A 14825-nucleotide genomic window follows, 5' to 3' on the forward strand; every position below is an offset into this window, starting at 1 on the left:
AGACAGAAACATGGTTTAGAATAATGACTGATAAAGAAAGGTAGGGAAAATCAGCGAGAGTGGGGAAAATCAAAAGTAGCTTGACCAAGGCCAAAAGAGGAGTTATACTGTTGTGTAACTGGCCCCATACATTTGGTCTGCAATTGCTTTTGTAAACCTCTCTGTAGTTTCAAATGTACCAATCTGACTAAGGTAGAGTGGAACCAGAGAAGTTAGTTGGTAGAGAGGTTGATTCAAGTTATGCAAACTTGAATCCAAACTTGGGCCGCATAAACTAACCACTCCTCCATGCAACTATGGATGTGGATTCAATGCTCTTTGATGGACTCTGTGATTTAGGAGGCTACAGGTGTTCCCCTCTCTGTCTTTTCTGAACCCAACAACACTCATCTGGAGATTCATCCTCTATCATGAAGAGAAGTGACCCCAGCTCAGTGCCCCTTTCCCTCTGTTACTCACCACTTAGATTAGTTCAAGAAATCAAAGTGCCTTCATCCTGATCCCCTCCAGCAAGGAACTCTGCCCCTGGGAACCTCTCACTCGTGATCCCCCGATACTGAGTTTTCAATGTTTTCCCCACTGCCTGATTCCCCTGCAAGATGCCTCCTTGCACCCTGCCATATCCTACCAGGAAATCTGTCTGTCCAGGCTTATAATAGATGTGTTTCAGTGTTTCTCAGCCTAGTCAGGATCTTCTCACTATAACTCATGCAAACGGCCTGATTCTCCTCTCACACCAACGTAAATTAGAAGTAACTCTAATGAAGTCATTGGAGTCACAATGATGTGAAGCTGGTGTAAGTGAGAGGAGAACCTGCCTCATAGATGCTACATGCAACATTAGCACAGGTTTAGCTGGAGAGTTCAAAGCATGGCAAAGGCAGAGAGGCAGGATAGAGGAGGCAGTCAGCACACGAACATTAAGTCTTGGCAGGCCAGTCTACTGAGCTTGTTCTGCCCTAATCAAGCAGCCTGTCTACATATGGGGTAATGCACTAAAACGCACTAAACAGGCTGTGTAGTAATTGGTCTGTGTAGATGCTGCAGGTACATGCTGAAAGCTCCTTAGTGTGCTTTAACATAATCCTGTTTCAGCGCTACACTAAAGCACTCTAGGGAACTTTTAGTGCGCACCAGCAGAGTCTACATGGACCAATTAATGTGCATCATGTTAGTGCACTTTAGAAACCAGACCCCTGTGGTGCGTGTTACATCACCGAGCAGACAAGCCACTAGAGTAGAGCTCCACTACTCCCCCACTGCTTTCGGTGCACTTTTAATCTGAATTCTTTGCTCCTTGTTTAGTTTGCTGATGCAGCAAGGAGCTTTTCAAAGAACCCTTGTATTTTTCCCAGAGATACAGCGTGGGTCTGGGGGAATTATGTTTATACATTCTATTCCTTCTCAAGATTTTTTTTAAAAGTGAATTTTTAAAATGCATTAAATGTTGATCCCAGTTCCCATAAAAGCTTCTGCAAGAGCCCTCCTCCATCTATGCTTATCTCCTTTGAGCTAAATTCCTTCACTGACCCTGGGAGACACTTCACATTTTCTGTTGAGATCTATTATTTCAGAATGTTCTGTTCTATACACTGCTGACAAGCAAGCCGTCTAAACTGGGGTGTTAGCCTGAGGGTAATCTTGTGTGTGTATGCAGGATTTATGTCTACGGCTGTGTATGCATGTTTGTCTGGGGGGTGTAAATGTATCTGACATGTGGTCTGTGTGGACACATACTCATGCATATTAAGCTGTGTGTATAAGATTTGTGTGAGTTGTGTGCATGCATCTGATACCCGATGAAGTGAACTGTAGCTCACGAAAGCTTATGCTCAAATAAATTGGTTAGTCTCTAAGGTGCCACAAGTACTCCTTTTCTTTTTGCGAATACAGACTAACACGGCTGCTACTCTGAAATCTCTCTCTCTTGTGACTCTAGTGTCTTGTTAGTTTTTAGGAGCCTTTAACCTAACCAAATTAAAGCAGAATGAAAAATATCTTCAGCCCAAACCTGTCATCATCTGTGGACTGTCAATGAATCTGTCTGGCTTATCCTTCAGCTGAAGGTTTACCGGGAAGATATGGCTTTTTTCTGATGTGTGGAGCTGCATGAAGAAAGAAGTGAACATGTTGTAATGTAATTTACTAAAATAGCAGATTACCCCCTGCACACACACACACACACACGAGATGACTAACATCCTTCATTATAACAGTGCTCATACACTTTATAGCATTGTTTCTCAGAATGAGAGGCTCCAATCTTTAATAGAGGAAGCAGGGAAAAAGGAAAGGAGGGGTATTTTTTCTGTCCTCCTTAATTATTTTCAGGGAGACCTCAGCAAAAGCAGAACCATCCACCGTGGATGTATTATTTAACACAGGGGCCTGTATCTGCTGATCTCTAAGTGGAAATGAGCAAGAAAATGTAATAGGCTGCCCTGTCTACAAATTTTAAAATGTTCCACCAAAATATATGACTAGGGGAAAACTTTCCCCTCAACCTTCTTTTTAAAATGTTTCCATCAGAATCCTGTTCTGCAGTGGTACCACCTAACTCTATATGGCACTACGGGAACTTGGATATTTTGGGGACATTACTAACGGATACGGAGATCAATGTATGTAAATAAGGGATTATTCTTCAGGCCATAGCTACAGCATCTTTTTCTTCCCAGTTGTTATAAATTCCCCACCATACCCATAGCTGATACAGTCTCTCCACAAATCTCTGACATATGTTCAGCGGATACAGGGCGAAAGCCTGCTCCCACTGAGGCTAAGGGGATTTTTGCCATGGACTGCCATGGGGGCATGATTAGGCCTTGTAAAGGCTCAATTCTGCAAGATGTTGAGGGTCCTCATCTCAAACTGACACCAACAGGAGTTATGGGGACTCAGCACCTTGCAAGATTGAGCCCCAAGTGACAAAATGCTCTTTCCTGAAATACTGAGCATTGCCTACGGGCAGATTAGAAGCAACAGGATTAGATGAACCCTGTAATAGGAACTCCCTAAACGAGGCCAGTGAAGTGTATTGGGACATGCTGGGAACCAAGGTACTAACGCTGAGACTGAGTTGGGTGAGAGCTGCTAGACAGTCCGTAGGATAATGCAGAGAAGACAGGAAGCAGAGTGCCTGTGACTCTGGAATGCTCTCCCCAGCCATCAGCACATGCAAAGAGCACTCTGGGGCATCTCTCTGGCGATGCTAAAAGCCGCTTTGTTTCTTTTCCAGTTCCGCACTGTTTGCAGGAGAGGGGGTGTTTTATTTGTTGTATGTTGGGGAGGGGTGAGATGGGCCCTATCCAAATGCCCCTGTTTGGAACACAACCCAGACTGCCTTGCAGACCCTCTGCCCAGATACTTACCAGGACACTGCTGCACTGAATGGTGGAGGTGTTCACCCATCTGGCTTCAAACGTCCTGTCAGTTCCAAAATGACATTCCAAAACAGTATCCTAAAAGCAAGAGACAAGAGGAGAGAGTTTTTGCAACAACATACTTTCCTATTTTTTCCACCAGAGTCAGAGATGAATGGAGCTTCAGGGCTTGATTCTGATCTCTTTCTCCTGTGAACATCAGAAGTAACTCTATGGATCAGTGGAGTTACCAATGGGATAAATTAGTCAGAGGTTGGAATAGGACTCAAAGGTTTGAATTTGGGGATTACAGATCCTGATTAACCCTGGTTAATCATAAATAACAAAGGGAGTAACTGCTTAATCGCCACCATGTTAAAAATCACACAAGGGACAAATCCTGGCCCTTGTCTGCTATAGGAAAGCTGCTCTGACAGGACAACTGAAGATCTCCCTTGGAGTGAGGGAATCCACGGCTTGAGTAGGGGTGGGAGGTGGCATGGCCAAAGTGTATAGTACTCTGGAGATCCTCAGCCAGCACAATGACTTGTAGACGGCTTTTATAAGGGTGGAATTTAGAGTTGCTCTGAGGCTGTTCTAAGTAACAGCAAGAGCCAAACTGGTCTCTAGGAGTCTTGGTTAAGCTAAACTGTAACATGGCCAGTCATCTGGGCTTAAAGCCACTTTTGTCCCCCTAGTGTCAACTGTGCTGAGCAGAGGTATGGTACAATTAAGGATCTGGCACACAGTATTTTTCAAAAATAAATTTCCCTACACTATGTTACTAATAACACCAGAGGCCAAATTCTGCTCCCGGTCTTCCTAGTGTACACATCTGTGTGACTAAATCCCATCTCCGAGGCTCAGTGCAGCACTTTTAATGAGCACTAAATATACCCTAAAAACCACCGCACAGATTTGATAAAACAGCCTGAAACGTGAAAGAAGCTCCTGATTCATGGCAGGAGCCAACTGACTCACACAGCACACGTGCGGCAGCAAGAGCGAGGCTGAAATCCTTTGACGGTGAATCATTACACCAATCTTTAATGTATGCCCTTTAAACCGACCCATGCCCTCTCCCTCTTTCATTAACACATTAGCAGTCTCAATAGCAGCAGCAATGGATCTCGCTTCCTGGATCCCCTTTGTGCGGGGAATGATCATGAGTTACAGAGCTTTTCAAGAGCAAAGCAGCAGAACTAATCTTGCTCTGCTGCTCCAGGAGGATTTTGCAGACTGGAGGAGTGAGGAAATCAAATGGCAAGGTAGTCGTCTGGGCTGCCCTCTGGGAATTGAGGTGCCTCAGTAACCTTCCTGTTTATTCCATTGCTGATCAGGTTACACGTGCTATGTCTTCCTCTTTAGCCACCTTGTGGCTCCACAGAGGAAGCCGGATTTTCTCCCATTTTGCTGACAATACAGGGGCACATCCTTATTTACAAATACCAGACCTTAGACAGGAAATTGCAACCAAGTTACAGCAAAGAACAGTTTTCTTTGCTGGTGTAATCTACAGGTTTTCCCGAAGGTTTGTTAACATCACAGCCCTACAGCCTGATTCTGCTTGCCTGCTGCCCAAGCCCCTTACACCTGAAGACATGCCCAAGATCTGCTCATCACTCTGAATAAAAGACAAGATAACTGGTCATTGGTGTGTACATTTCCCCATTTGGCATGTGCTTTTGTGGTAACTGTGCAGATGAATTAGACCCACAATTGCACATGAAGGTTGGAGAACCTGACCCAAAACAACACAAGACAGTTTTCCATAAATACCAGCATTTATTATATTTCCTCTGTCCCTTCCTGGCTTCTAAAACACATCCCAGAATGCATCACTCTGTGGCCACTGCTATGATTTGCATTTGCCCCATGCAACTACCTACATGCCAAAGGATTTCACAGAAAGGGACATCATTTTTTAAAGTAAAGTTAAAATATATTTCTTTGCTGGTTTGGTTAGTGTGGGGCTTTCTGCCTATATTTCTGGACTTAACTTGGTCTTCATGTCAGCTTTTCCTTTTAACTGTGTTTCTTTCTTTTCCAGAAGCAAGGCCCTGGGGATTGCCCAGCACATTGCTTGGTGAGCATTCCCTCATGAGAGCCAGACACCTGCACGCTCACAGGATCGAACATGGAAAACATATCCACAAAAAGTGTGAATTTTATTTCCCCCAAACATTTTGTTCTAGTGGATATTTTACAATGTGCATAAATCCACATACTGCATGCATGCCATGAAAGGTCTGGCATTAACTATAATAGATCCCTAGAGAAAGTCCGTATGCAAGATGAATTTTCCCTTTGCTTTTTCTATTTCAACCCACCCACTCAGGTGGCTACTTTTCATGAATGTCCTCTGCTAGTACAGCTATTTCTGTGTTTAATGAAGGTGGAAAGGGTAAGCTGCTTAGGACTAGATTTTAATGGGAGTTATGTGCCTATATACCTTTGAGGATCTGGGACTTCACTCCTGTATAGGCAGAGGGTGGCACTCCCTCAGCAGAATCCAGTAGCATGGCTCTTGGACTTGTTATGTGCCACAGTAGGATCACTTGGTTAGCTCATTTGAACCTTTTTGCTTTGCCTACAAATTCAATTACCTTGGAGAAAGCAGCATTAGCCAGTGAGATCATGATGTCCTGAGATGCCCCAGTGGGCATAGGTTCTAGCGAGGCAGGTACAATCCGTGGACAGTCAGTGGTGCCCTGTAATTTAGAAGACAAGAAAACCAAGAAAGGTTAATGGGAAACTTTGCTGCGAGCATGTTGAGCCTCCTTATCACACAGACAGAAGGAAACACAGAAAAGTCATGAAAACATCACCTTCAGTCATACCTTAAAGTCAGCCTGAAGCCGACTAAACAAAATGAAAACACAAGCTGACCCCATGCTGTCAGGGAGACTGCATGGCTCATAGAACTGGGAATGTGACCCTAACCTTTTACCTCTGGGTCACCAGTTTAAGTCCAGCCCAGGAAGGTGGTGAACAAAAATCAATACCATCTGATGGCTGTGTGATAGCAACAAGATGGTTGCCTCAGTCCAGCTCCCAGCAGACAGCTGTCCCCACCACTATCAGCACTAACGGGCACCCTTGCTGGCGGTCTCAGTCTAAGACCAAACGGGAATGAAAACTGAACAACTCTCTTGCCTCGTCTTGCAGGGCTGCTCCACCTTCAGTACCTGTTCAGTTGTTATATAGAGGACTTCAGTCTCCCCGTGACAGGGCTGTCAATCTGGAACTCCTCACTTTGCACAGTAAAAAAATTGTTTGTAAATCAAAAGCAAAACCATATGCTCTCATCAGGTGCCACTCTGGGGCTGTAACTACAGTCCCATTATTATAGTCACTTAAGTGCTAGAGGAAAGTGCCAGAGGGACACTCAAAAAACATACTGCACTGTACAGTGACAAAGCTTCCTGCAAGATCCCCTCTCGTCAGCAGAAAGCAAAATGTCTTGTAAATTGTGTTGCACATTTCTTTAAGCCCCTGCAGAGATTTCACTTTACAGTGGCCTCCTCGGCACATAGGCATTTCAGACGTGTGTGTGCACGTGAGAGAGACAGAGTGTGAGAGTGTATATGTGAGTGTGTGAATGAGGGTGAGGGGCTATAAAGGGTTGTAAGAGGCATTAGAGAAGGAGCAGCCAAAGTATGGGTGAATTTAAAGATCCAAGTGAAACTGAAAAATTATTTTAAAAAGTCATTCATCCTGTGTCATCCCCCAATTTTTTTTCTCACTTGGGAGTGATGGCTCCGATACTGGTCTGACTCTAAGCCCAGATCTTTATGACAAACCCATCCTGTTCTTTCATGAAATGTAAACTGCACTGCAAACAGCAGCAACAAACTAGGCCAGGTTCTGCTCTCAGTTACCCCAGGGGACATCCAGAGTAATGTCTTTGACAGTGGAGTCATTGGGGTAAATGACAGCAGACTATTTGATCTGATATGCAGAATAATTTATAACAAAGGGCATGATTCTCTTCTCACTTACCGTTGTTTTACTCCAGTGTAACTCCACTGACTTCAGTGGAGATATTCCTGATTTACACCAGCGTGAGATTAGAATCAGGCTGTATAACACTAAGACACACAGCTGAACATTTTCATATTGCTGGAAGCTCTCTGTGCACTGGGAACTCCTAGCATTTAAAGTGCCTCTCCTGGCTCTTCTAAGCATGGCTTCAGGGTCAATGAATTATCTTAAAGTGTTTGTTTGACTGCGGAAACCGAGTTTCAGTTTTTATCAGGACACTGATCTTAACCAAGCACAGTCAGTGCTGCCTCATCATGAAGATTAAACAACAGAGAGAGAGAGAGAGACACATGGGAGGGGGAGAGAAGTAAAAACAACAAAGAAAAGGGTTTGAGGGAGATTTCAGTCCATAGTCTCCTTGAGTGAAAAGGGTTAAAGCGAATGCAGCCGGGGACTGAAAATTTATGTGAAAGCTCCTATGGTCTTGTGTGTCCTTGCATGTCACAGCAACCAGCTTGGCTTGCCAGATAAATACTCTCACAGGGCTGATTAACTTGTTGTCCTGCAGTCCCTTCTCCTGCTGTTCATCAATGACTGGAAAGGGAATTTTCCAGCTGATTAGCTCATTCATGGTTGGATCAGGGAAAAGGGCCTGAATTTTTAAAATGCTCCTGTATGGAGCCGACGTGGCATTTTCTTCTCAGCAGCGATGCCACAGGTGCTTGATTTTTACATAATGTGGAAAGATTTGTAAATGTTGAATTCAGGGTTTCTCAAACTTCATTGCACCGTGACACCCTTCTGACAACAAAAATTACTACATGAACCCAGGAAGGGGGACTGAAGCCTGAGCCTCGCTGCCCTGGGGCAGTGGGGCCAAAGCCGAAGCTTGAGGGCTTCAGCCCCGGGTGGAGCAGGAGGGTCTGTAACCTGAACCCTGCCGCACAGGACTGAAGCCAAAACCTGAGCCTTCGGCTTCAGCCCTACGCGGTGGGGCTTGCACTTTGGCTTCAGCCCTGGGCTCAAGCAAGCCTAATGCCAATTAGTGATTAATAAATAACAATAATGATAGTAAGACAAGTGTCTTTGTTTTGTTCCCTACAGTTTAGGACGACAATCTACCCTGCACACTCTTCTGCCCATGTTATTCCACTCCCTTTGGATTCCTCCACTGGCTTCCTCTCCTCCACTTCATCAAATTCAAGCTGATCTTCAAGGCTCTGCATAATGTCCCCTCAGGAATTCTCCGCCTTCATCCCCTGCTCACTCATCATGGCCAACTAGACATCAGCTTGTGAAAAAGGGTTTTGGTTTTGCAAAAAGCAAAAGCAAATCCAGATGTGGTTTGGGTCTGGGTCCCATTTTATCTGATGCACCAAAATGTAAGAGGTTCTGGCACTGGATTCTCTTAACAATACTTTCCAATCAGTGGCTCATGAGCCCTGCAAGGCTGTTGAAGAGCAACCCATAAGAGTTATTTCCTGCTCTCCCTTTCTGAGCAAGTGAAGTACTGGGGAAGGGATGGGAACAAGCATTAGACCTTGTGGAGGCAGGAGAGGAACAGGCATAAGGACCCAAAGGGAGTCTGTTTCCAAAATATCAATCAAAAGGAAAAAATAAAAAAGATGACCAATTTCTTTCTGGATGTGGTTTGGCAGCTTCAAATTCATCCCAAGGCATAGAAAACAAAATTATCACTTCTCTGCAAACTAATGCCTGCTCTCCTTGTGTCAAGAACCAGCTAATCTCATGTCAATGAACAAGTTTCAGTGCAATTCTACATTTGTCAGCAAAGCTGCAGGTTCCATGCAGTGATTTCTTAGAAAAAAGTCAATCCAATAATGCTATGTGTTGTTTTTTTTAAGTCCCAGGAATTTCCTTTGGATTTAAGTAGAAATATCCTGTGTACAAGTACATGGTGATTATTAAAAACATTAAGGACTAATCTGTTGGTTGCTGATTCTCAATCAGCTCCTCTGCACTACTACTGTCATCCACTGCCAGGCCAGTGAAATCAATGGGATATTAGAATCTACACTGGTACATTCAGGAGTATGTGCGCGTACCTGGTATATTCAGCAGCACAGCAGATGCATTCTACCTGAATGTATCTGGAATATTTAGCACCAATAAGGAAATCAGAGACGGATGTATCTTTTCCACTTGGGATAACATTTTCAATAGCACCTAAGTGACTTCAGAGCCTACGTCTGACTGACTTTCAGTGAAATGTAGGCTCCTCGGGGCAGATTTTAAAAGGCATTTAAATTGGAGGTAGGTGCTTTTGAAAATCCTACCAGGCACCTATCTAGATTGTTAGGTGCCCAAATCCCTTTAAATATCTGGCTCTAACTGCCTAAGCCATTTTTGAAAATCAGATTTACGTGCTTCTGAAAATTTTACGTTTGGGATTTAGTCCTTCGTAAATCTTTTAAATGATTGTTATGCATTTATACAGCACCTACCATCTGAGGATGTCAAGGAGTTTTACAAAAAGGAAATAAGTCTCATTGGTAGGTACTATTATTATTTTCATTTTCCAGGTGGGGAAACTGAATCACAAAGGAAAAACGTAAGTGACTTGCCCAAGGTCACAGAGCAAACCAGTGTCAGGGGCAGGTACAGATCCCAGGAGGCCTGATTCCCAGTCCCTCACTCTCACCACTGGGCAACACTTCTTACATTCTCCATAATTAATCAGCACTGTGAACCAATGAAAAGGGCCCATATAACTGAATAAAAGAGGGCACAGCTTGCAAGCACAGTATATGTCTTTATTTGTATATACAATTACTGCAACTAGGCACACACATCGGGTAACTGTATGTGCAAAAGGGCATTTATGTGCATGCAATAGCCTGATATTCATGTGCAACTGTGCATTCAAATGTGGGTACCCATTGGCACACACTTTTTTTTGATGATTTGTCCCTTAATTAAAACTAAATTCATATCCCTGAAGCATCATTCAAAGACTTGCTCTAAATTTTTCAGTAGTAACAGCTGTGAACTCAAGAGACTCAGTGATTCTCAGATGCATCCAAATCTGGAGACAAATCCTCAGGGTTCTTACCCAGCTTTTATTCTGTCCCTACTAAGGCAAATCTCCCATTGACTCCAGAGGGAGTTTTGCCTGTGTAAGGACCTCAGGATCTGTCTCACTGAGCCTTCTGGAGGTGATTGCCTTTGGCAGCACTGAGCTCATCTGATTATTTTAATCCTCAGTGGTTCAGGAAGTTTGCTCCTTTGACAGTCCAAGGATTCTAGAGGTTGAAAAGCTGTGAGGTGAGGCTGTGGTCAAGGGGTCACTGAGACTGCTATACTTTCCCTCTAGAAGCAAAATCAAAACAATCAGGCAGTAGGTGTAACATGCTCTATGAATGATTTTTTCCCTGGAGGAAACAGGGTGGGGGCATGAGGCAAGGGATTTGAGTTTCCCTCTCCTGTCCATTCAGGGCTGTACAATTCAGGCTTTGTGGAGATACAGGGATGGATTCTGCTCTCATTCCCAGCAAGGCAGTGTGAATCTGGAGAAGTCCACTGAAGCCAACAGAATGACTTTGGATTTACACTGGGAGCGGAATGTGGCCCACAGAAGAGAATTTGCCTGTGAATGGGGGACAGGCTCAGGATGAATACTAACCCAAATTAGCTTATCTCTGGATTCCTTTTGTGACGATAGAAGATTGTCATTCACTGTAAGCCCAGGATATATTCTGTGGGACAGTGTATGTGACTGTGCGCTACGCAGGCAAGATTATGAACATGATGTGATGGTTTGTTATTTTGGAAGTGACTTGCATCTCTTATTGGGTGGAGAGATGTACCATGGATCCCTGACTGAGGGTTAATTTTAGAATCACAGGCTGTCTGGCTACGTTATTTCTAAGGTATCCATCACAGCAGTGACAGACTAATTTATAGTCCTTGCACAGGCAAAACTCTCAGGGGTTAAAAACTGAACAAGAGCATCAAGATCCGACCCACAGACATTAGAGATGGAAAAGACTTTGTTGGGTTAAATGTTGTCAATCACTCCCTGTCAGTGCAGGATTGGTCCCTGGAGTGTATTGGCTGGTGTTTTGGCCTGTCTAATTTTAAATTCAACCTAGTTATTATTGAAAAAGGTCCTTAGTATTTTTTTTAAAGAAAAGTGGAGTATCAGCTGGTTTGGGGAGCTGAATTCATTTGATGGCTCTAGCTGAGGGTGTGGGCTCTGGGGTGGGACTGGGGATATGGGGCTCAGGAACTCCCCCCAGGTCTCTCTTCATGCAGCAGCTCCAGGGCTGGGGCCGCAGGATAGGCACCCCTCTCCTGGTCCTAGCAGGTCCAGGTCGGGGCTGGGTTCGGGCCGGGGGACGGGGACACAAGGCTGGGCTGTCCCAGCCATGACTGGGTCCAGGCTGGGCTGCCCTGGCCGCGGATGGGGCTGGGCTGGGTTGTGCCATCCTGGCTGAGGCCGCGGTGCCCCGGACTGTGGGAGGGGCTCCCCAGCCGCAGCAGGTCTGGGCCACTCCTCTGGTCGCAGCCGGTCCCCAGGCGGATTTCCTGAGCACTGACGCGGCGCTAAATAGGCTGCTGCGCAGCTTACAGGGAACTTAGGTCTACACTAGAGACCTTCCAGTGGCACAGCTGTATGATGCAGCTGTGCCGCTGTAAGATCTCTCATGTAGCCGCTCTATACTGATGGCAGAGTGCTCTCCCGTGGACGTAATTAACCCCCCCACACACAATGAGCGGCAGTAGCTATGCCAGCGAGGGAAGCTCTCCCACCAACTTAGCGCTGTGCATACTACCACTTATGCCGGAGAAACTTATGTCGATGAGGGATGTGTTTTTTGCACATCCCTGAGTGACATAAGTTTTGCCGAAATAAGTGGTAGTGTAGACATGGCCTAAGTCCCTGTTTGCATTTATTTATTTTCCTTTTTAGAAATCTTCTCTCGTCCATAGAGCCCTGCGCGGATACAAAATTTGTATCTGCATCCAATCCACGATCTGCAAAAATGGTCCAGGGATATAAAGTGAATTTCTGCAGATTTTCAGGACTCTACTCATTCAAACAGCAGTAACAACATTGTGTGATTTAGTGACTAGTCCCACACACAGAATAGCAAAGAGTCAAAGGATCAGATTTTCAAAAGAACTCAGCATGTTGGGTGCTGAGAACTTTTAAGAATCTGGCCCAAAGTGAATGATTCATGAAAAAGCAAGGGCTGCAGATTTATACTGTTCATTTAACAATTACAAACTGCTAAGAGATTTGGAAAATCTGTTCACAGATGAGTCACAAGCAGAGAAGAAGGTTAAATCTGCAATGAATATTATTCTCAAAGAACAATTTGACTCGCTGTGACTCAACAGTTGCAGGAAGCCTTTCATACTGTTTTTATAAGGAAAGAACTGTATAGGATAAAGTTGCAATGTATTGGTCATATCTGCCTTCCTTCTTTAATGAATTACATGAGTTCCAGAGAGTTCCACAAAGGGAGGCAGGGTATGAAGGGACATGAATGGAAAGCCATCAGATCACTGAGGTCAAGTCTGGAAGAGCGAATGGAAAGTCTAATATATGGCCGAGGTCCTTGTATAAAGGTAACAAGCAAGGGGAATCTCTGTCTCAATGAGCTTGAAAGAGGCTCAGAGTGCTAGCACCAAAGAAATATTCAATTTAAAATGTAAAAGCTTAGCTCTGAGGTCCAATAAATTGATTGCTAAAGGCCAATTTTATTTAAATTCGCTTCAGTTTAAATTTCAGAAGCTTGACTACGCCAAGTTTCTGTTATTAGGAGCTGTAATTTGTTTGGATAAAGGCGATTTTCTGCACTCACCGGTGGCGCTCTAGCAAGTTAGCTGCCATTTCATTAATGTACCACAACAGCCTAGTAAAAGCTAAATGAACGATAAGGTATTGTTACATTTATTTTATTGCTTAAATCCAGGCATCCCCAGGTGCGTGGAAATCAAGGCACTGCTCCAGGTTGAACAGTAATAAAGAACCAAGGGACAAAGCCTGCTGAAATAACCAGGAAAGCTGAACATGTATGTTGGAAGAACCCCACACACGAACAATTCTTTACTCTGTTACAAGATACATAGACACACAAAGCTGTGTCAACTGCAAGAAAACCGGAGATAAACTGATGAAAGGTGTTGGACTGACCGCCCTGGAAACTGAAGTCCTCTTTTCAGCTGTAGAACAGGTTCAGCTCAGTGTTAGTTTCCCCCACAATGCCTGCTCCTCAGTCTAGAGGGACCACTTCCAGAATGGAGAGGGCAGACTAGACTCCATCTCAACAAAAATGTTTATGCCTTCTGCTGCAGCTGCTAACAAAGGTGCTAGTTGGGGCCAACAGGTTATGTAATGGTGACACTTATCTACTAGAAGCAGGACTGAGACCACAGAACCACTTTTCACAGCTCACTGAATAGCCTCTCAATGTAACCACTTTCAGTCACTACCTGGAGACACCATGTGATCAAGCACACATTTGGGAACTAGCAACTGCTCAGTTCTAACCCTGGCTCTGCTACCAGCTCTCTGCATGCTCTTGGGTAAGTCACTTCACCAACCTTAGCGTCAGTTTCCCCATTTGTGAAGAGAGGGCAAGAATACTTACTTACCTACCTCACAGGGGTGTTAATCAGTGCTGCATAAATGCTAAGTAGTCTTGATACTAACTGGAGAGAGATTAAAATGGTGACCAGCTCTGTATCCCATCACCAATCCAGACAGAAGCATTTTCAGAACTTGTGAGCTTGCTAGTGTCTAGAAGTCATTACTCCTGTGCATTTACACACAGCTTTTTATTTCCAAATCTCAATGCTCTTTAAAAAGTGCAGGAACATTATCTTCATTTTACACAAGGGGAAACTGATGCACAGAGTGAGGAAGAGACTTTCTGAAGGCCACACAGCAAGTCAGTGACAGAGCCAGGAGCAGAGCCTCAGTCTCCTGAGTCCCAGCCCCACAGCTGACCCCATATATATTCCAGTAAAGTATTCTAAAACCAATGGCATCTGATCAACACAGGAAATTTCTCCAGGAAAAGGCAGAAAATAATAACAGTAATGCAGCCAACTTACAAAATCATACGAAATAACAAAGCCCAATGTGCCTTACATTCATCTTTAGTGAGTCCTCACAATCAGAGTAATTGGAGACACACATGTATTTCTCAGTGCACCAATAACACTTCCATTTGGTCGAGAGGCAACTGGTACATCTGAAATGCATAAAAAGCAGGTGTACTTAATTTTTAAAGGCCGTGCAGATTTCAGCCCCCTCTGCAGAGCCCAATGTCAGTGTCAGGTTATAGTTCTTCACATACCTGTAGACTCTGTGTTCTCTGTTTTATGGTCCCTAGGACAAATCCATTCAGAGAAGGCTCTGGTCATTCTATCCCTCCTTTTATGGCTATGCTGACGCCCAAAGCTCTTGAGGCTGTTCGCCTGATTCTGAATCAGGCTGGCCCTTGG

At 44.4% G+C, this 14825-nt stretch overlaps 1 protein-coding gene across 2 annotated transcripts in view; it reads right to left on the reverse strand.

The window, feature by feature from the left end:
* The window catches only part of PLXND1 (plexin D1), a 123699-nt gene that overhangs the window by 63528 nt on the left and 45346 nt on the right, over nt 1-14825 (reverse strand). For both annotated transcript variants that reach the window (XM_073351269.2, XM_073351270.2), the window contains exons 8-11: nt 14470-14572; nt 5969-6073; nt 3372-3461; nt 2012-2105 (exon numbers count right to left, since the gene is read on the reverse strand). In XM_073351269.2, the coding sequence (XP_073207370.2) occupies nt 2012-2105; nt 3372-3461; nt 5969-6073; nt 14470-14572 (392 nt within the window). The remainder of the gene's footprint in view (nt 1-2011; nt 2106-3371; nt 3462-5968; nt 6074-14469; nt 14573-14825) is intronic.

This window comes from Lepidochelys kempii, chromosome 7 (genome assembly GCF_965140285.1).
Source record: "Lepidochelys kempii isolate rLepKem1 chromosome 7, rLepKem1.hap1, whole genome shotgun sequence".
In the NCBI taxonomy this organism is placed as follows: domain Eukaryota; kingdom Metazoa; phylum Chordata; order Testudines; family Cheloniidae; genus Lepidochelys; species Lepidochelys kempii.